Source organism: Pithys albifrons, chromosome 3 (assembly GCF_047495875.1).
Source record: "Pithys albifrons albifrons isolate INPA30051 chromosome 3, PitAlb_v1, whole genome shotgun sequence".
NCBI classification, from domain to species: domain Eukaryota; kingdom Metazoa; phylum Chordata; class Aves; order Passeriformes; family Thamnophilidae; genus Pithys; species Pithys albifrons.
In genome coordinates, this window is record NC_092460.1 from 92,705,693 (window position 1) to 92,728,795 (window position 23,103).

The window sequence follows — 23,103 nt, forward strand, 5'->3', positions numbered from 1 at the left end:
CACATATTTCTCATATTTATACTTAGGGGAAGATGCAGAGTTTTGAAATTTTTAAAATCTCATATGCCAAAAATAAACGATGGATAAGTATGTCCCTGGTGAAAGTACACCCATGTATCAGAATATAATGGAGATTGAGCCCTTTACATTTGAAAGAAATTGATTATACAGAATAATTATCTCAATACTGGCATACTTTGAACCTTTTCTAATAACAAACAACCCAAAAGCAAAAAAAAAAAAACCCAGAGAATTTTAAATGCACGGATGTGAGTTAAAGGAGTATTCTAGAGGTCTAATATGGAGAGAAAAGGTGACTATTCACACAGTGGAGAATGAAGAGGTATACAGAACACCTTTTTAGTGTTCTGAGTATTTTGTTGCATTTAATTATATCTGATAACAATTTTTGGATGTACTGTAGCCCTACAGTGGGCTTGCTTTAGCAATGTTCATATAGGTCATGTGAGCTATAATTGTTTTTTCCTGGTCTTGGATCACTATCAAGAAACATTTAATCACATTTGGCTGATCAAGACAACATTTAATAATAATAAAATATTAATAAAATTGCAGAGAAGAGTGTTGGAATTAAGGCTTTCATTTTGCCATGAGATGGACTACTTAGACAGTAATAAACTGGTTTTCTCTACTTAGTGCACATTGTTACAGTTTGCAGGGAGGTTTTCCTGCATACAAACTAGCTTTCTCCTGGAGAAAACTCAACAGGAAGCTCTGTCCTAAGTTTATCTCAAACACCCTCAAAACCCAGTAGGAAAAAACAGTCCAAACTAATGACTGGCTCCTCTTGGTCAACAACACAGTATACTTGCAGATAATTTAGCATCAGCTAATTCAGTCTATTGTTCTGCTTTTCCCAAACCAAACTACTTGCTAACAAAGCACAACAGCACTTTCTTTCTACTGAAGATTTTTTACACATTGGTCATCCGCTCCTTTTGGAGGATGTAGGTTCATTTTCTCAGTATTCAGAGCTTCAGTCACAGATGCTCACAAAATAGTAGAAAGAATAAAATGCAGGAAGCCAAAATTATCAGCAGAACACGTAAAGAAATTCTCTTTTGATTTCAGTCAGACAATTCACTAGTAGAAATTTTACCCTCCTACTACTTATTCACACTAAATACTGTGATATGTGGCTTGATAGGAAAGGATGATCTGAAGCAAAACAGAGCTGAAGTAGGCCAAAACTTGGTCATCAATGTGTGCCACTCTGTCATTCTTCGTGTCTTCTTAGTTCCATTGTATACATTTTTACACTGTATTGATTAAACAGGAACTTCATTTTTAGCTCTTTCCACACACAAAACTCCAAGAATTCGTAAAATGGATAACTGTGATAACAAAGTCAATTAAAAACAAGCACAAAGATATTATTGTACCTTCATTCTTCTTTGTGTTTATGGAAGACAAAAGACTGAGGGATTGCATTTGTGGCCAGTGATGCTTTCTTTAATGTATGTATGAAAGTGGCTAAATAGGAAGATACATAAGCTGACAGCAGGTGAGAAAAGGCCCAAGTAACATAAAACTTAGGCTCTTTGTCAACTCAACCATAAATCTCGTACTTTATAAAAGATTGTTAAGGAAAAAGAATGAACATTGTGAAGATTTTCTATTATGCATGAATGTCCCTTGGTTCGCTAGAGAAGGTGTGAAATCAACTAATATAAAAGTATTAAGCAGGAAAGACTGATCCACTTAAATGTGTTTTAGAAAAAAATATTTATATGACATGTTGACCAAATGTGGGATATTCTGTCCCTTTTAAAAACCTGGCAGATGGAAAAAAGATGCCTCATTTCAGTCACATAAATGTTATTCCAAAGGATTTCAAATACTGAGCAGGAAGCAGTAGCTTGAAATGTTAACAGAACTCTCAATTGTAAATAATTTAGATGATTAGTGGAAAATATATTTATAAATCTACCTAAAACCTCATGGTTAGAGAAGAAGTTAGATAAGTCCTAATTTACTATTTTAACAGGGATACAATTGTCAAGAATTGTTTCTAGATGTAAGATTATCTTTTCAACTCATTTCGCAGCAAATTTGTTTGAAGCACACAAAAAAGGAGTGTGACTATACTCAAGCACAAAAGGAACTCAGAGGGGAAGATCCACTCCTCTAGATTGCTAGCCTGAATTCAATATCAAAATGAGATCTCCTGTCCATAAGAAATGAATAAACCTCATTCAGAGCTGGTGACCTCATCTACTGCTAAGTATATGAACACATTGTCAGCCAGACCTGCATGTGCAGTTCAAAAAGTGCCTCCAAACCATAAGAACAATGGAATCCAGGCTGCTCCCAGACAAAATGAAGGACCAGTTGCCCATATTTTAATTAAACCACAGCCCAAAGATGCCACTTACAAGCAAAGTTAAAAAAAAATATTTGCACTTTAAATTTAGATACTGCCAAAGATGGTTCCTCACTCAACATCCATCTGTACATAGCCCAAATAGCAGATGTTTCTGCAAGAGATAGTGGCTTCTTTTTACGGGGGGTGGGGGGTGGGGAAATGTTATTTCCTTTCTCTGGGCTGAATCATGGGACAAAAATGGAATATTGAAGTCACTGAATTAAGCCTTTTGCAGTTACAATCATGTGACCACCTAGGTCTCAGGCCACAAAACACTTCTGAATATTTTACAGTAACTATAAGACCTATAGCAAAGTATCAACTCCTTTTAGCTGGAATTAAGCTCACATATCAAGAAACCAAGGGAAAGAGCAATGTCCAGTGCTCCATCAACAGGAGAATTATGCTACCTGAAAATATGGCATGATACAAAGAAATTAATATAGTCCCTGCTTCCGAGGAAGGTAAGCAAACAGAAATACCCAACTTCAAACCATTCCTACTCTTTCTCTGTATTCATTACCCAAGCAGAACATCCCTCACTGTACTACATGTCCGGTGATCAGCTTAGTCCTGAATAAACAAGAAAAACTTCCTTTATATGATATATGGAAGGTTTTAATTCTACTGAGAGCAAGTACCTTGTTTTCCCTCTTCAGTGCCCAAATGTACATCATGTCTGACACTATAAAGGTTAGTTGTGGATGCCCCATCCCTGGAAGTGTTCAAGGCCAGGTTAGATGGCAATTGGAACAACCTGGTGTAGTGGAAAGTGTCCCTGTCCATGGCAGGGGAGGTTTGGACTAGATGATCCTTTAGGTCCCTTCCAACAAACCATTCTATGATTCTGTGAAATCGCTGAAGTCTTAACCTTCAATTTTAAAGTTGAATACTTTGGAATACTGTAGAAGATAAGATACAAATTAATGTGCTGTTAAAGCAATCTAAACAAATTTACACTCTTAAGTATAAAATCAATTCTGTTCTTGTTGCAGTACCATACAAAGACCTGAATTTCTTACCTAAATAAAAACATTTTGGGGGAGAATTTGCTTGAAAAAAATTTTTTTTTTTACTATATTATATAGACCTGAATTATATTTACCTTACAAGTATGACAAATCACATCAGATAAAACCTCATTAAAAATCTGTTAAATCTCTTAATAAACATACTGATAGAATTTACTCTAAGTGTTAAAGCTTAAATGCAGTTATGACCCTAAAGCTGACAGGCTGTTGACAGCTGTGTCTTTGCATTAGTTTCACGAATAAAAACACTTCTGCTGAGTCTGTGCATTGCTTATCTGTAGATGTTTTATGTGTGACAGGTCATGTGCAAGATCTTCTGCAATTTGCTTCAGTTTCATTGAGCAGGCAGTTTGCATCCAAAGGCAAAAGGAAGACAACTTCCATCTTCGATTTTTCATATGTAATATGTACAAGTGCTAAAGATGGCTGTGACTGGCATGTGACTTGATTCTGTGATGCACTGGTGTAAAGCTATTTCTTTATTAAACTAGACAGGTACTTGCAATTCTTTTGTTGCTGCTGAATGGATGGACTTAAATCTCCACTTCCAAACTCTACTGACACTTCCCAGTATTCTCATAGAAACTATTCCTATGCCTATTCACTCCATGCAATCCTACCATGCTGAACTACTGGGCAGTCTATCAAAGTCAGTGCTGGGGAATTCATTGACACAGGAAGCTCAAGAGACACAAAGCTCACGAAACAGCAAAATTAGGTATCTTTGCACATGTCAATGCCAAATGGGCAGCTTTCACAACTTTTTTTGGTGCTGACAATATACAGTTCCCAATTTTATTTTTTTTTACTCAGCTACACCTAATGTATATCACATAAATGTAGAGCACATGAGAGCTACAAAAGGGAACAAAATGGTAAGTAATACTTTTACTTTGGATTAATGCAAAGTCACCATCTATACTCATTCAAGTGTTCACAGATACAAAGAATATGATAGACAAGTAAATGAAAAGGTAATGTAAACACATAACTTGTTATCTGAAAATTAAATGTGCCGTCATTGAAAGCAATGTTATCTAGATTTTTATCATTATGTGACTAGCTACCAGGTTACTTTTCAGCCTTTCACTTAGACTAGATTAGATAAAACATGGCAATAATTTCCTTTAAGAGATGCATTAAAGAGGAAAATTATATTTAAATCAGCTGTTCTAAAACATAGAGAGACAATCCAATCATTTAATCATAGTCGCCATAATCTCTTTCCCTGAAACATTGTAAAAAAAACATTTCCCATTGCAAGAAATGCATGAATGATTAAAGTGCACTGTCTGAAGGAGAAGGTATCATTTCATAGTAAATCTTAGAAAGAGACCAATTTTATTCTTCCTCCTTTAGTCCCACCAATTGCATAAGGATCAATGTTTTTGTTCAACTGTCATTAAAAACAAAAGCCTGTGAATCATGTACCTGAACACATGAACACTCTTTTCTCCTGCAATGTTTATGAATGCAGACACAGACATAACCCTGAGAGATGAACTAATAAAAAAGTGATGGGATATCTATCCATGCAAAAAATATTCATATACATATTCTATTTCCCTTAGGTAGTGAAAGATCAATCTTTCATTTCCATTTTATTCTTTTATGTTCAGCTCTAGTAAATTCTCTTTTCCAGAGTGAGCTCTTTTGTAAGTTTTTCTGTACTGACCTTCACCCTTTTGAATGATAGAACTAATCTCTTTTACCTCTCCCTTATTATAACTAGGAACTCTCCAGTCAGGACACACAAAAGTGTATGCCAAGAATTAACAAACACTTTAGCTGTTGTGGGCATTGTACAAATTTCATGTACCTGACCTCAACGTAAGAGAACTGAATCTCTGATATATAATTAACAAAACTTTCCACAAGCTTAATGCTTAGCATAACTCCAAAGCTGAAGGCAGCCATGACGGTCACAGCAGGCTTACAGAGCAGCTTCCTCACCATGTGCTGCATGGCACAGTTAGTGCAGTCCACTTTATATTCATGGAAGTTTCTTTACTGTCCTTGCACTTGTCTACTTGCACCCACATGTTGCGTAAAAATCTTCCCCTCATTTATTTAGACTGTAACTACTTTGAGACATGGGCTATTTTCTGCTTGAGGGTTGCATACTCTTGAGAACAATATAGTTCTTTGCTGTTTGGGCCCAAGACAAAACTAAAAAAAATACTGGTAAAAAAGAAACAATGGTGTACAGGCCCTTTGTTTCCATGTCTCATAAAAGAATACTGTACATGCCAAACTCTACTGTAAAAGCCTTTAAACAATCAGCTGTTTATAGAATTTACCATCCATCATACAAAGCATGCAATTCATATTAAATACATATGTATCTATGAAATAAGTGAACTGAATAATTTGTCCTCAGAAATAGTTTCACCATACTAATGGCTATTTTACAATACTACACACACTCTCCAATATTGAGTGGGACCAAACACTTCCTCACAATCTGTAAGCAATGTTCTTCAAGACATTACAATTTCAGTGCTCGTGCTAAGTCCTACCTCTGTGTTTATCCTGCATTAAGCAATGATGTTTATATGGAGTGCCAATGCCATGACTACAGTTTTCCTTTCAAACTTCCAGTTACTCTTTTTTATGCAGTAACAGCATAGAAAGTGTTTAATATCTGCACAAATATGTGAAGCTGCAGAATCTGATTATAGTGGGAACCTTGGAGGGTATAACCAGATAATTCTGCATTTGAAAGCCACCACAAATAATCAAACACAGAGAACACTCTTTATCCTATCTAGTCTATAGTAATCACTCATGTATTCATGGATAACTGAACATAAAAGTTATGGCAATCCTTCCAGAGTTCTGACAAGTAAGAGACTGACCCTGCAGTTAACAGAAGGGAATGGTCTGAGACAAAAGGACAGCCAAGAACATATCAAATTACAAGGGTATTTTTTTAGCCAAGGCTTATTCTTCTTGTTCATAAATAATTATCTGATTCCAAATTATGAAGTCTTATTTTTCAAGGAAAAGAAATACTGCAGAAATGAAAAATTTTGAACTTAATATCAGCCTCTTTTGACCCCTATAAGAAACAGCCTTCAAAACTTGCATAATTGCTTTATAATCCTCCTTATCCAAAACAAACAAATTAAAAATGAATTTGTGATATGAGACCTTTTGGTCTGGGAATGATAAAGGATGTACACATCGGGACACAAGATTGTCCACAGAATCACAAATGGTTAAGAAACCTCATGAGGGTCAAAAATGACAGCTAATGAAGGCAATCATAAACACAGTGTTATCTGTCTCTCAAAAAGCACATGCAGTAATTTCAAGGTAAATGAACTACAGACTGTGCCTCAAGAGCTGGGTGTTGCACAATTTGAAAGAAATTTTTTTTAATTTTCTGAAGAATTGGCAGTAACCACTATTTTGCCATGTAACTCCTATATTGCCTAATGATTTTCCATGTAAAACACAAAGTGCCTTCCAAATTATGAACATGAATTTGTTGTGTTATTTCCTGAATATTAGTAAGACTGTAATATGAATTTTCCTATTTCCAGGCAGAGCAATGAAGGAAATTACCATTTATTTAGACAGCAGATATTCCTTTGGAATTCTCAGCAGGGTGTGCAAGAAGACTACATACAGAGGTATTGGAAATGAGTGTGTGAGCCCTCATGCTGTACTGATAGCTGTAGAATTGCATATTAAAAAAAAAGCAAGCAAATACTTCTTACCATAAAACCCTCAGTGTACTGAAACTGAGCTCTGGAACTGTCTTCTGCTGTGGGACTCAGGGGCTTAGGATCAGACATAGAGCGTTGCATCATCTTTGCCGCCTTTGGGCTTGGAGGAACCTTGGCAATGTCAGCATGTAGCATCTTCTGAGGGCTGATGTCATCAGTGATGGGTTTTTCATAGGGTACAAAAGCTGACTCTATGACTTTGCTTGGTGAAACAGGTGAAATGGGTGAATAGAGAACTTTGGGAGATTTGGGAGGGGAAGGGACTACCTGCAATGTGGAGTCTGGACGAAGGTGGGTTGAGTATCCTATCTCTAATGGTGTTGGACGTTTTTTATCTTTCTGAGGAGATGAAGCTGACAGATATTGGGGACTTTGAGTATCTGACTCTGACTCTGTTTGACATCCCAAACTTTCTCCTTTGTATGTCTTTTCTGGAGCTGAAATGTGCTTTATGATTTCAACCTTAGCATCCAGTCGGGCCCTGATTGAAGGTGTTCTTATTGTTCCCACAGGTTCTGTTTGTACAGAAATCTCTGCCACTGTCTGAACTGCAATACTAGATACTTTGGAGAAAGGTTTAGCTTTGTCTGCCTCAGTGGTACTCTCACTGTATTTCCCTATACGAGGCTTCCTTCTAGTTTTGCTGGAAAGATCCCATTCATCTTGATCTTCATCATCTGTCTGAACACTCGTGTCAACACTCTTCTTAGTTCTCCGTCTCCTGTTTGTGTAACCTCTGTCTGCTCCATCTTCATCATCAGTTTGCACTCCACTGTCCACTATCTTTTTGAAACACCGGGGCTCTTCTTCTAGGGTCTCCTCAAACTCCTCATATGGACCACGCAATTTTGGCATAGAACTTCTCTTTTTCAATTGCTTCTCCTCTCTAACATCAATATCCTTAAGAGACATTTCTGAAACTGAACTTAGGATACCAGACCTAGGTATGTATTGGGTAATGCCATCAGACTGAACTGTATACCATGCTTGGCTTTGTGGAATTTCAATACCCAGCACTCCTGAAGCTGTAGTGGTCACATCATCAGTAGGCCAAAATTGGCCATTTTCTGTCGTTGCATACTGTCCTTCCAAAAGAGTTTGATCTGTGGAAGTTTGTGGTGAGCCAGTTCCTGAAGGATCATAACCATACTGATATATTTGACGAAGTTTTTGCTCCTCTAATTGCTGGTGGAGCTGTTGTTGAAGTTGTTGGAATTGTTCAAGCTGCAACTGCTGCTGTGCTAATGTCTCTTGTCTCATCATAAACTGAGCTTGTCGTTCCTCCTCCTGCTGAAATAAGAGATGATGTTTCATGGATTGCAGCTCCTCAAGCTTTTTTTGCACCATAAACTTTTCTTGTTCCCTAAATCTTTGAATTTCCTGACGCTCCCATTCCAGCTCTTCTGCAAAGCGCTGCTGCTTAATTTTCTCAAGCTCAAGAAGTTCCCGTTCCAAATCAAGCTGCTGCTGTTTGCCTTCTTCTGGGGCAATGAGAAGGGCAACCTCATCATCAGCTACATCTGTATAAACTTCAGACGCTGTTGTTAAAGGAGGTATCAAGTTGGCTGGCTCAGTGGTAATAGTTTCTATAGTATGAGGTGGTAACGCTGTCTCCATATCAATGCCAGTAATTGCACTATCTTTTTCAGCTGCCACAGTTGTCAGGAAACTGTATGATCGTGGGAGTGGTTGATTCTGTTGCAAAGTTGCTAAAGAGGGCACTGAGTCAATTGATTGGAGAGTAGGTAAATCTCTGACAGTTGTACTGAAAATAGAACCAGGTTGTGTAGTGATGGCAAATGTGGATGGGACTGGAGTTGCTACTGAAGAATAAACAACACCATTGGATGATCTTAAAACACTTCCAACGCCAAACTGGGAACCCAGAGTTGATACCATTCTTGCTTGGGAATACGGTGGTGTACTGAGGCCAAGGCCAGAAGTCACCTGACGAGTCTCTGGATATGGACCAGTAGTCTTGCTTGAGTAATCCATAACCTCACCTGAAATTACAGGGCAAAGTTACAGTCCAGTCCCACAAAAGAATGTTGCTCTGTGGATTCTGAAAGTCATCCCATCTTGATGAAATAAATGGGAATGGGAAATTGCATGCAAATCTTCAGGTTAATGATTTACTTTAGATGTGAAGGAAACAGCATTTCTGAACATGCAGGCACATGCAGGCACCTCTGTGCAAACACATATGTAAAATGAAGAAATGAAAAACACGTGTAATCCAGCATAATTTGTCACACTGTCCAAAAGAAAACAAAACAACAGAAGGAGGGGAAAAACAATAAAAAAAAATTATCCTGAAATGAGGTGAGGAACATCAAAATTATATTTCAAAGAAAGATCTGCTGCTGTGTCATACTGACCTGTAGTTACTCTTCCAGAAGTAAGATCTACTGCTGTATCAGTGGCCCCAACTCGATAATCAAAGCTATTCTTGCTTTTGTAAGCAAACAGTCCAGCTTCTGATAAATTTGTGTCAGACATAGATGGTTTCATACCTCCCATTCCTCGGTAGCCATATGACCCTGAACGATCATACTGATAATGGTCATCTCTGTAGCCAAAGCGATCTTCAGGAAGTGTAGTAGGTGGCTGCTGTGCTGCACAGCTCCTACCAAATGGCAATTTATAAACCATATCACAGCAGACAGCTCTTCTCCCTGCAGTGAGATCCACAGGCTTTTCATCATCTTCTATTACTGTTGTTACAATACCTGAAGTAGTTTCATCCATTGTTACTACTGTTCTGTGGGATTTTGAAGTGCTAAGGTCAACTGCTCCACTCTCTGCTGGCTCCTGAGAAGTGGAGAGATCAGTCCAACCATTTGTAACACCAACAGGTGGTACAGTAACAGGCTTTGTAGTAGCCCATGTCACTGCCTGTGTTGAAGTACCCAGGGATAAATTTATTGGCACTTCATCCCTACCTGCAGAGAATGGCTGGCTGCTTGTTACTCTGTATGCAGGCTCAAAATGTTTTGATGTTGTTAGCTGAAGTGGTGTTGTCATTGCATGTCCCAGATCCACAAGGCTGTCTGTACTGGTGGTGTAGCTTACAGTGGCTGTGCAAGTCACAACTGTTACTGTCCCAGTGACTATAGACAGAGAAGGGTCGGCCACACATGCAGTGCTCAGGTTTATTATAGCTGGCTGGACAGTACTTACTGGCCGCCCACCTGTGTCACTTGCTGGCATTTGCCTCCTCACATCCATGGAAACCGCGGACAGATCCATGCAGCTGTCTCTCATTTCAATGTCCATCTTAGTTAAAGTGCGAAGATCTATGACACCACCCAAAGGATGGAATCTTCCATTCTCTCTATATCTGGGTTGATCTACTATATGTATTGGCTCTGGAGGTATAGTAATAGCAACACTACCTAAACCATAACTAGGCACTGGACCCTTAGCCACAGGCACTGTGGTCTTGGTTACCTCCATGGTTACAACTTCTGGTTTTGAACTAGGTGATTTTTCAAAAGCTGATTGTGTTGACACAGGAATAGCTTGCAAAGCACCTGAAATATACATACTCTGACCTGCCATACTTTGAATTTCCATAGTTTTCATGGATGAAGTAAAAACTGGTTGCATAGGCTGGGGAATCTGTTCTTTAGGAGATGGTTCTAAAGGCCAGGTGGTAACAGCCTGACTAGTTATAGCTTCTGTGGGAGTTCCAGGCTCAGATGGCAATGTGATGACAACATAGGTTTCCTGTGAGGGTTTTGCCAACCGTGGTGAAGATTTGTTAGAGTGTGGAGACAAAGGGGAAGTGGGAGACGGTATTTTGTATTCAGCTGTCGTGACCAAATTCAGAGTCATACTTGAAGTCAATGACAAACTTACTGGTTTGGGCTGTGTTTCTGCTGGTTTATGAACAGTTATTGGGAGTGGAGGAACTGCTGGTTTAGGAGCAATTGGAGGTTTACTTACTTCAGTGGGCCTGTGACTGAAAACAAGCCCTGCTGGAATGGAGGATGGTTTGGGAGGTACAGGAGGTGGTGTTGGAGTGTATGGTTTTGTGATAGCTACCACATGATTCTTTAACACAGCTGTGGACTCTAGTGTTGGAACAGTTGTGACTGAAGGGACCACTGTGGGAGCTGTTGCTGCTGGAGTCTTAATCTGTGACTTCTTTTTGGGATAAAAGGCTGGCTTGGGTAAAATAGGTGGAGGTGGTAATGGTGGTGGAGGTGGTGGTGGTGGAGGAGGAGGTGGAGGTGGAGAAGGTTGTGCAGAAGAATCCAAAGAAGAGCTTCTAAAAAGAGAGAATACTTTGGCTGAAACAACAGGAGCTGAGGAAGGCACAGGGACCATGCTGGTCTTACTTACAACTGTGTGAGTGGGTTCAGAAGGTGTTTCAGATGCAGGCTTTGTAACTGCTACTGATGTTATACATATAGGTGGTTGCTCAGATGTAGCACTAGTCAAATCAATCCTTGTCATAACACCCAATTCTTTGTGTGGCTCTTCATGATGAATTTTGAAACTCTCAGCCTCTACTGTACTTTTCATTTTTCTAGCTGCTTCCTTCTCTGCTTTGGAAGTATCAAAGGAAATGGCATCAGCTGCATATTCCTTGGGTTTTGTAACTGTAGTTGCCACTACTGAAGGTGCAGTTTCAGGCAAACAAACTGCAACTTGATCCACACTCTCCTTATCTGATGCTATGGATGGCTTTTTAGTGGCTCCGGTAACAGATTCATAAGGCATGCTCACTTCAGAGTACTCTTTTGCAGGTGTTAAGGGAACCTGGGTTATTATACTGACACCTTCAACATCTGCTGGTTTACTTACAGTATCTGCTGGTTTACTTACAGCATCTGCTATACCTACAAAACCTGTGGCTGCACTATCTATAGGTGATGAACTATCCGTGGTACAAACTGAAGATGTAGATGATGTTAAGGAAGCTGTATCAGAAGGTAAAACCGATGCAGCACCTTCAGATGTCTCAGAGTATGTCAATATTGATGTTTCATGAGAAATTATTTCCTGAATTTCTCTGGCATAATCTGTTAAGTATTCATCTTCAATTTCCTCTGCTGTAAAATGTTGAGTTATTTTAACATCTGGAATAGAAAGTGCTGTGCTACTGACAGGTGATACATCTGAAATTGCTGAAGTAGTGCTTGAGGTTAAGGATGTACTATCCACTATGTCTCCAACACCAGATACCTTTGTATCAGATGTGGGAATGGAATCTGAAGTTGGTTGTGTTGGACTGGATCCTGGGGTTAGCTGCATTTTCTGTCTTTTCATAAGCTCTTCATAAGCAGCTTCTGCATCTAACAACTGCTTTTCCTCAGTGGTAGAAGTTACTGTGCTGTCTAATACAACTATTTCATGACTTTCTGGGATAATGTAAGAACTAGAAACAATATCTTCTTGAGGCACAATAGTATGTAAAGTCTCAATATTATAGAAGTCTTTCTCTATATCAGTAATTTTCTGTGGTTCATCATAGACCTGTTCTGAAGCTCTTGTTTTTTTATCTTTTCCTCTCTGTTGCATATATTCACTGCTCTCATCTTGTCTCATGACAAGATTAGTATCAATACTTCCATTGTAAGTATCCTCTACTAAAGATTCGTAAATATAATCCTCTATAAGCATTCCACCATATAAAGATTCTTTTTCAAATATTTCATCTTTTTCATTTGCAATTTGAAATGATTTGGACTTATGCATCATCTCCTCATATACCTCTTCAGCACTTTTCAATGTCTTTTGAGCACTCTCTTCTTTAGGGAGTCCGAGTGGTTGTTCATCTGTTGGTGAGTAGAGAGACACAGCAGTGGGTAACTTGTAAACTTTTTGCACTTCTATTATTTTTTCTGGGCTGATTTCAAATCCTTCAGGATCTGACTCAATACTGGGTGAATATTCAGAACACGAAGATCTGTGCAGCTCTTCCATTTCTGCTGCCTGTCTTAATTCTTCTGTTGGAGAAGCATCTTCAATGGGAGAAAGATTACTTGGTGGAGTCTTTGGGCGTTCTCTTCTTCTCTGGGCTCTTAGTTCATCCTTGTCCTTTTTAGATTTTTTGCTAGAACTTTTTCTTTGTTGCTGTTCTAATTCACGCTGTTTCTCTTGTTCCTTTAGAAGTTCTTCCTCTTCTCGCAGTTCTTCTTCTTCTGAAGAATCTTCAATAGTTGGAAGAAGAGGACCATGTGTCCGATGCCTGGCTTTGCGCTGTTGCTTGCTTTCCCCTCCCAGTTTTTTGTGACTAGGACTGCTGTCACTATCTTCGTCAAGTGATGACACTGAAGTAGGAGATGTACCTGGTGTGAAACTAGAAGCATGTAAACTAGAAGATCCTTCTCCTCTAGATCTATCTTCTGGTGAATCTGTAAGACTCTCCATCTCTAGCTCAGGCTCTTCATCAAAATACAGAATACCTTTCTGTTGTTCAGATGCTTCAGAATATTTGTTTGTTATTGTACTATTTAATTCTATTGTTTTGAAACGTCGAAGGCCTCCTCCTCCTGTTATTGCAAGTTCTTCACTGTCTTGACTTTTACTTTCCCTGTATTTTGGCTCTGGGCTTTCATCAAAAGTCTCATCATCATCATCATGCCATGAATGTCTTCTTCCTGCATCCTCATCATAGCCCGCACTACTTTTCCGTACTATTCTTCTATGTTTTCCAGCTGTTCCTTTGGCTTTGCTTTTCACTTCCTCTTTCTTTTGGCTTTCAGCTGCACTGATCTCTTTGAGTTGATTTCTGATGAATTCATCATCTTCAGAACCCGAAGCATCTTCATCAGCACTCATCTCCATAATCTGTTTTCTAATGAAATCTTCCTCATCACCTGATCCCTGGCTGTCATCTCGTTTGTACTCATCACTGCTTGAAGAACCAACACTAGCTCTTCTTTTTCTCCTTGGGACAGGCGAGTTTTCACTCTCACTGCTGTCTTCCACAGAGTCATAGCGTTGTCTTCTTGCTGTTACGTCATCTCCTTCACGTGCTTCCTTGTAGTCTGCCTGGGAGGAAGCACTTCCTTTGCCCTCTTCTACAATGGTTTCTTCACCTTTAATAGCTTCTAAGTCTTCCTCATCTGAACTGTAGGATTCTGGAGTGACTGGCAAAGGCTTTATTTTATGTTGATCCTTTGTCTGTTCACCATATGTTTCAGAAAGCTCTTTGCTTTTCACAGATTTTTCATCAGAAAGAGTGCTTGCCTGAGCTTCCAAAATTGACAGTACAGTACTTTCCAGTTTAGCTAGATCTGAGGGGCTTGGTGGACTTTCTTGTGGAATAGCATCTTTTTTATAAGTTTCTCTGAGTAAATCCTTTTCATCAGTGGGGATATGACTTGGAATTTCACCAAGTGAACTTGATATCCCATCAGAAGAATACCCGGTGTCACTCAGACCTTGTGGACTTTTCTGTTGCTGAGAGCTTGATGTGTCTGATTTGTCATCCTCCTTTTCCTAAAAAAATAAATACATACGCGTATGTATATACTTATATATAAATACTTAATGTCTCCTTGCAATTAAATACATGTGATTTTTTTAAAAGATGAGTTAATGTCTCAGACGAAGACTGAACACTAATTTTGTTATTCAAAGCTCTTAAAATAATACGAGAAATCCCCCAAATTTTTATTTTTTACATTGAATGTAACTAAGCTTTGCATGGTTGTTCACACTGGCCACTGACTTTACTAGTTACAAGATAATTTTCTATTTTTTAAAATAAAAAGTTGATATATATATATTTATATATATATATTTATATATATATATATATTTATATATATATATGTTTTCACAGCACTTACTAATGATAATCTGTCATTTGCTCACATATGTATGGAACAAGTTGTTCGAAGGTTAATTTATATGAAGATTGTAATTATTATGTGTCAAAGCTGCCTACATGGTTCTAGATACAAATCAATACGGCTTGACAAATGCCTGCAGAATTTCTGGGATCTGCTCATTTTTTTTGCCCATTTAATCTTTTAAAATTGTCTATCAATATGTTAACCTTCTCAAATTTTGGACCTGTGGTTTAATTTTGTTTATTGAAGTATAACACATTGCAACATCCAACTGAATACATAGAGCATATGAAGCATGATTTAATGCAATTTGGAACGTTCCTACATATACAACTGGGCACTGTATAAATATTTTCTGAGTACCTCATAAAAAAGAAGTTTCTCAGTAAATCGGTAATGCAGAGGTAATCTGCTAAAAGGGAAGGGCAATTGTAGGGAGGAAAGCAGGATGGTCAGCTATCGATTAGAGGAAGCAAACAAGGCAGACACACCTGACAGAGCATCAGAACCAATGTTTTCTTTCTCATCCCTAATTAAACACCCTTAGTCATCCTAGCTTCCAGATCCTTCTATGCCATTCCAACTGACAGGCAGCACTACCACCTTTTTTAAATAAAAAAAATGCTAAAGATATCCTACAACAAGTATTTCTGCATCAGTTTCCCTCCTGCTTCTCTCAGATATGAAATACTCTTAGTGAAAGTATCCCACCGTTCAGTTAACAAACACCTCACTGTCCAAAATACAGGTCATATTATCTGCCCTCACAGCTGACAATCCTATGAAGTGTCCCCACCTCCACTAGCAATTTGAGAACAAGCATCTGAAAGTCTCCTGATTTTAATAATATCTTGCCGTCTTTATATTAGTTATGGCTTTGTCAATCCTAGCCAATGACTTCTGAAGTACAGCAAAGCATTTACTTAAAGCTTTGATTTATCAATTCCTTGGAAATACTTTTAATTGAAAACTAATTTTAAAAGTACTGTGAAATAAATGCATTAGGAAAATTACCATAAATGTTAATTATAATTTAAAGTTGCATTTATACTCATGTTAAGTTACTATCAATTACAAGTATTTTCAAATATTTATTCACACTAAAGTTACATTTAATACCAAAATACCAGGTATTTGTTAATGTCAGTTATTTTAGTCTTAAAAACCTTTTTTTTCCTTTATTCAGTTTACATTTAAGGTACCTTTTCTTGCTTTTAGACATATCCCTCTGAACATAATCCTGCATTAAAACACTAAAATATTATTACAGGAATATACTAGTTAGTATTTTATTAAGTAATCATCATTTCACAGGAGTGATTTATTATATGCTTTGCAAAATCAGATACTACAGTGAATATAAACTACATGTTTTTACCAACATACTACCCAATATTGCAACACCAAATATCTGATATCACAACAAAATCCATTGTAATTAGATATCCAATGTGTCAAAAATATTTCTAGAGACTTCTTGAATAATAAGGCTGTGATTAATACATAAACATGGAGTACATACAGTACTTCAAACAACTTTGGGAAGATCACTGTTTGAAAACTTCAGCACTCACTATTCTGAAAAATGTACTCTTGGATATTCTCCAGCCCTTAAGGACAGAATTATGTATAGTCTATACAAAAATTCAATAACTAAGTATAGTTAAAAATTTCAAGATTTGTATGTTATATTTACATTTTTCCCCTTTATTAAAAAAGAAATTTTTAATAGGAATTTATGGGGCTATTTAAAAAAAATTATATATATATCTATATATATCTATATATCTATATCTATATATATATACATCATTAAAACCAAGGAACTTTTCCCTCTCTAAATATCAGGCCCCTCGCTACAATGTCACCTATGACCTTTGATTGCTGTTTATTCTTTTATGACCAATGTGTTCATACTTTTAAAGACATAGCCAACAAAACACACTGTGATCAATTTAGATGAACTACCAAAAAATGCAAACATTTTTCAAGCCTGGAAGGTCTCCTAGGAGCTGATGGACAGGAAGGATGCATTCACTTAGTGAAAGTGAATCTCTTAAGTCTTGTTTCTCCACAAAGAGATGAAATGATAGAGTCAGTTGTAAAGCACAGAGAGACAGAAGGCATGAACCAAACAGTTAAGAACAGAAAAAGGTAGACAACAATAGTCATGGAACGACTTCAGAGGAGATGGAAAATGAATATTGTGGTTGCCCACCCTGGTGTCGAACCTCAGTGTATGTGATCACACAGCTGCTATGAAAAACTGGAAACTGAATATGGGAATGTCTTCTCTTTGTACACTTAGGAGAAGAAAAAGATCTACTATAAGGACAGATTTCTTTTATCACTAGAAATAAATGTGATGAGAAACATTTTAAGGTTACCAAAATATGAATATCATTTTTGTATGCATCATTGCCTGTCCCATGGTACGTCATGCAAAAATTATCCTGCACATCATGTTTTGAGATCAATATGCATGTATCTTACCATAAATAATATTTGGTCTTTGGGCTTTTTCCCCCTATTTCATGCAGTCTGAGAACTAGGATATTTCAATAGCTACATCTATTCTTAAATGACTAGTAACTTAATTTCTACAGGTTTGGCCATAACATACACAAACCCAACATAATTGTTAAACTTGCAAACATAAGATTTTTGGATAAATACAAAATAGTGTAGGAAAAATGTTACTAATAATCATATATATATATTCCACAATTTTTTGAGAACAAAGATGCATTTTAATCAATAAGAAAAAATCCACTTTTTTCTTGTAAAGTAGGAAGCACTTTTGTATGTATTGAATTACTGGACTTTTCTGACTATTTGAATAGCAGTTACTCTGAAAATTTGCCTACTTAATATGGGACAAATTTGGCTCTAATACAGACATTGATGGGAGGATCTTCTTGAGACATGAGGAAGAAGGATACTTATAAAAGCTTCATCCAGATAGGACTTCAAAAACAGCAAAGACAACCTCTTTAATTAATGATAAAAATGATCTCATGTCAAATTCATTTGTGCTACTCTAGTGGCATTTCTACAGTATCAGTGTCAATACATGACACAACTATTTCATATTAGAAGGGGTTTTTTTAGAAATATTATTTTTTATTACTCTTCCTTAATTTTACTGTTCTGATTAGATAATATAAAACCTAGAGCTTAAAGTTCAAAAAACATCTAGGTGTGGCACCTGGGGACATGGTTTAGTGGTGAAGGTGGGGTTCAGGATCTTAGAGGTTTTTTTCAACCTTTATGATTCTATAAAAAATTCTATTGGTTATCAAATCAAATAAAAACAGAATTTTATTTGATTTATTTAAAATAAAAATATAAATAAAATGGGAAAAAGTTCGTTTTTAAAAACTATTTATAGCTAACAAGAGTATGTTCTGTTGCAGACAGCAGAAATTTTATTTTGCAAAGGAACTAATGATTTTTAAAATGTCATTTTGTTTATATTAAAAATAAAGATATCTACATTTTAAGAAAAATCACTAAGTGAAAGAAAAAAAGACTTCAGTTGGCTAAGCTATTTAACTGTATTTCAATTATAATTGAAAAGTATAAAAATATAAATAAAACATAAAATAAAAATATAAATTATAAATACTTTCAAAATGAAAAAATATCTGTATCCAGAAAACTTATAGACAACTCTTTTTCTCCTTTTTCCATCTCTCTGGGCTGTATTTTTGCATTAATGGCATGTGTTAGAATAAAGATTCCCATTAACAATATATTAATATTTACCCAGTTACTCTAATGAAACACATGATCATTCCTCAGTATACATAAGAAGATAGTAGTAAGGATACATATATAATAACTGATCTGTTGTAGATATATGTCCAATTGACACCATGGTAATGCACTCATGCCAAACTACTTCTGTGTTAGTTTGTGAGTTCAAAGATGACTGTTTGATGCTGACAAACTACATGTGATAAACCTCCAAGTTTTCTAAGCATCTTTATTAGAAACGCCAACTGCTATTGCACATGTCAATAGTCAATATCACAGGATGGTTTCTCAGAAAAAGGACATGTAAATCATGAGCAGTCAGTTTAGACTTTAAAAAAAATTTGAAGAAATTACATTTTAAAATATTGCTAAAAATATCTTGAAGAAAAATAATGGCCTTAAATCACACTTAAAGACTCAAATATTTTAAAATGTTTAAAGTAATTTTTTTCCAAAGGATGCCAGAACTCTAAGTACAATTGATAACTGTGATTGTTCCAGTACCTGAAGGGAGCCTACAAAAAACAATGGAGTGAAAATCTTTACAAGAGCAGGTAAGGGCAGGACAAGGGGAAATGACTTCAAACTGAAAGAGAGTATATTTAGATTAGACATTAGGAAAAAAAATACTGTGTGTGGTGATCCCTGGCACAGGTTGCTCAGAGGTGTTGTGGATGCCCCATCCCTGAAGTGTTCTAGGCCAGGCCGGATGGAGCTCTGAGCAATCTGATCTAGTGAAAGATGTCCCTGCCCATGGCAGGGAGTTGGAAAGAGATGATATTTAAGGTCCCTCCCATCCCAAACAGTTCTGTGATTTTACAATTTTCCAAGGATCATTCCATTGATTGTAACAGATCACAACTTCAGCCTCTTCATGTCTCCAGGGATTATTTGGGGTGTCACACGAATGAGCATTCAAGGCTTCTTATAAAAATACCAGAGGGTGTTGCTGTCTTTTTTTCTTTTTGTAGTGAAAAATGAGGATAATATCTTGGTTACCACCAGGAAAAAAGCAAAACAAACCAAAAAAGACCTTGACTTTTTGAGTTGTATTATTTAAACATATAATTCTGGCAAAGGTTAAACAGTTTCCCTAAACCTACTCCTAGTTTCATAACATATCACTTTCATAGCATAATCCTCTAATTCTTAACATAGCCTCTAATTTGTGGGGCTGGCATAAAAATTTTTCGTTTCTCAAAAATTGTGCATATTGTTCACTTCAGCTGATAAAGTGACTTGTTGGTGAATTCACGTCCAGCAAATGCATTTATCTATGAATGCAGACCTCTAGAACATGCTGTCATAAACTCATCCATTCCTCTGACTTCAGAGCCCACCAAGAACCCTACCTGAAAGTACTTGTCTATATGAGATAAGCAAATTTACATGTAAAAGGATGTAAAGACTGCATAATTTCACGTACCATGTTCAGGCATCTCAAAATATTCCTGAAATGTATATTATATTTTGGTATTTCAACCTACTGTACACCTTACCATCACAGATCCCTTCTGGGATTGACAGCTACGATAACAATCCAATTTCAAAAATTAATCTTCAAACTCTGGAGTGTTTAAAAATCAAGGTAAGTAAATCCAAAATATTGGAAAAAAGATTAAACAGGAGCTCTGCCTTAGTTTAAAATGCTTAACTGCTGGAGACTAAAAATCGGTAAAGAAGTATTGAAAGGTGCATGTAGAGCATAGGACTCCCTGGTTAGACTTTCCCTCCATGTCAGTCATTGTTTTTATCATTTATAGTCATCCTATACAGAGAATAACAGTAAAGAGCAGGAAGACATACTGGCAGGATCAGATTTTAAACTGTAGCAAGGAAGAAAAGGAGGTGGGAGGAAGAAAGCCACTTACTGTTTTTTCTCGTACTGCTTCCACGTGGTCGGTTCCAGGCAAAGGTGCTGTTTCCACAGGAATTTCTTCTTCCTGAGACTTTTCAGCTTTCAAAACCGTTTGAGAAATCCCAGTTGTCAAATCCTCTTTCTTAACATCCTCTTGCTCCTTAGTTTGCAGTCCCTTATAAGGTGCTTCAACTTCTTTCTCTTCAGCAACGTGGTCTTTAATCTCAGCTGTAATTGTTTCTCTTTTGTCCTCTGGATGTGGTGTGCTCTTTTCTGGAAGCATAGTTTTTTTATCTTCTTCTAATGTGCTTAAGGATTTCTTTTGATCTGAACTTATTGTTGCAGGAATTTTATCTGTTGAAAGTGTCTTTGACAGTTTCTGTTGCTCAATTTTTGTTTCTTCTTTTTGATCTTCCTCTTGGATTTTCTCCACTGATGAAGTTTTTGTAATTTTCTCATGTTGAAGTTTTGAATCTTCTTTCTGAATCCCATGTTGGATTTTATCAACTGAAACTGCCTTTGGCATTTTGACCTCCTGAAGTTGTGCATCTTCCTTCTGAGCTTCAGGTTGGATTTTGTCAGCTGACAGTGCCTTTGCCATTTTCATCTGTTGAAGTTTTGGGTCTTTCTGAATTCCCTGTAAAATTCTGTCAGCTGAGGGTACCTTTGCCAATTTTGCCTCTTGAAGTTTTATGCCTTCTTTCTGAACTCCATGTAAAATTTTATCAGCTGATGATGTTTTTGCCAGTTTGGCTTCTTGAAGTTTTTCATCCTCCTTCTGAACTTCATGTAAAACTTTATCATATGAGGCTGTCTTTGTCAGTTTTGTTTGCTGAATCCTTGGGTCTTCCTTCTGAGAAACTCGCTGGATTTTATCAGCTGAGGGTGTCTTGACAAGTTTTCCCTGCTTAAGTTTTGCATCTTCCTTTTGAATTCCTTGCTGAATTTTATCAGCGGACAATGTTTTTTCCAACCTCCCCTGCTGAAGTTTTGGAGCTTCCTTCTGAATGCCTGGTTCTTCTTTCGGCTTTGCTGCTGCTGGAGTAGGCGGTGTGGAAGTCTTCTGAGGGGAATGTGAGACAGCAGGCATAGGCTGTTTTGGAGGAGTAGCAGGTGGTTTGGATACTGGCTGTGAAGGGCCTGTTTTGGGAAGTGGCATCTTGCCCATATCTCCAAGTTGTCCTGACATTGCCCTTTGGGTCTGGCAGTTTAAGCACAGCCATTCCTGTACCTGTGATACAACAAACACAGGAAGTTACTTATTTGAAAAGTAACAATGAAGTCACGCAGTGTTTTGAGCTGATACAGTTGAATTCCCTTAATCTGAAAGCTATGCATGCTGAAAAGTTATTTTCTTTCTTTCCTGCTCTTGCAGGAAGATCCATAACACCTTTCTAACAGAAATTGAGTGAGTTGGGTTCCAGAAAGTCAAGCTGAACAAATATAAAAAGACACTGTGAAAACTAACAGCAATGACACTTTTCCAAATTATTGATGACTTCTATGCACAAAGTTTCCTTGTATATTTCTAACAGTTATTGTTTTCTAAAGCCTTTATAATCTATCAGTAGGGTGCTCTGATTCTGTAAATCTGAGCAAAAGGGGGTCAACTGGGACTCATGGCTCTTTATGTTTCCCTTCAGAAATTACCTTCCCCTCTTGAATTCATGTATAAATTCAGTATGGCTATCACTCAAAAGGAAGATCCTCTGTCTGCTCACTTTACTGCTAAATCCCTGCTGCACAATGGCTTCTTTTACTCTTCTTTCTAGAAAATCAGGAAAAGGGCAAATGTGTCTATCTGTGCAAAAGATCTTGTTACCAGTTGCCTAGCTACTACAGGAGAGGAGTAATCAGAGTTTTTCCAGGGGAATTGGTGCATAGTTCCTTTAAAATAGCAAGGAAAATTTTAAACACAGAAAAGAAAACCAGTCTGTTCTGGATACTAGAGTAGATAATGAAGGTCTACTTCACTAGTGCCAAAAGAGCTTCACTCATGGATAAGAGATGTGTTCTGCATACTAAAATCTACACTAAAAATAGCTGATTAATTTAATAAGTAAAATATAAATTACAAGAAACACAGATGAACTGACAAAAAATTAAGTAAGAAAAGCTCATATGTACTTTTTTTTTTCTGAAATGTGACTAAGGAGAGGCTATTAAATGTATTAAATTATTTGTCTGAAAAATTTTCTTTCAAGCACAAAAATGTAAGAATGCATTTTAATTCAGGTCATCTAGCGATTGCCTTGAATATTTATTATTCTATTTTTATAGAAAAGACCAAACTAACAATTCCTAGCAATTGACACTAAAACAAATTTATTAATAGTATCTAGCAATATTGCCCCAATAAATGCAGTTTATTAGCTGAAGCAGCTGTCTCCCCTGACAGTTACTATACCGTTTGCAACTCTAAAGTGAATGTGGCTCTATATCAGACTATTAAATATAATTTTTCTGTTGTAAAAGGCATTAAAATATAATCTTCTTGGAATTATCCTCCTCCATAGGAGTGTTC

At 37.0% G+C, this 23,103-nt stretch overlaps 1 protein-coding gene across 13 annotated transcripts in view; it reads right to left on the reverse strand.

Annotated features, from left to right (window-relative positions):
* Positions 1-23,103, reverse strand: part of PCLO (piccolo presynaptic cytomatrix protein) — a 341,027-nt gene that overhangs the window by 171,145 nt on the left and 146,779 nt on the right. For all 13 annotated transcript variants that reach the window (XM_071552738.1, XM_071552733.1, XM_071552734.1 and 10 more), the window contains exons 4-6: positions 20,593-21,810; positions 9,530-14,606; positions 7,143-9,154 (exon numbers count right to left, since the gene is read on the reverse strand). In XM_071552738.1, the coding sequence (XP_071408839.1) occupies positions 7,143-9,154; positions 9,530-14,606; positions 20,593-21,810 (8,307 nt within the window). The remainder of the gene's footprint in view (positions 1-7,142; positions 9,155-9,529; positions 14,607-20,592; positions 21,811-23,103) is intronic.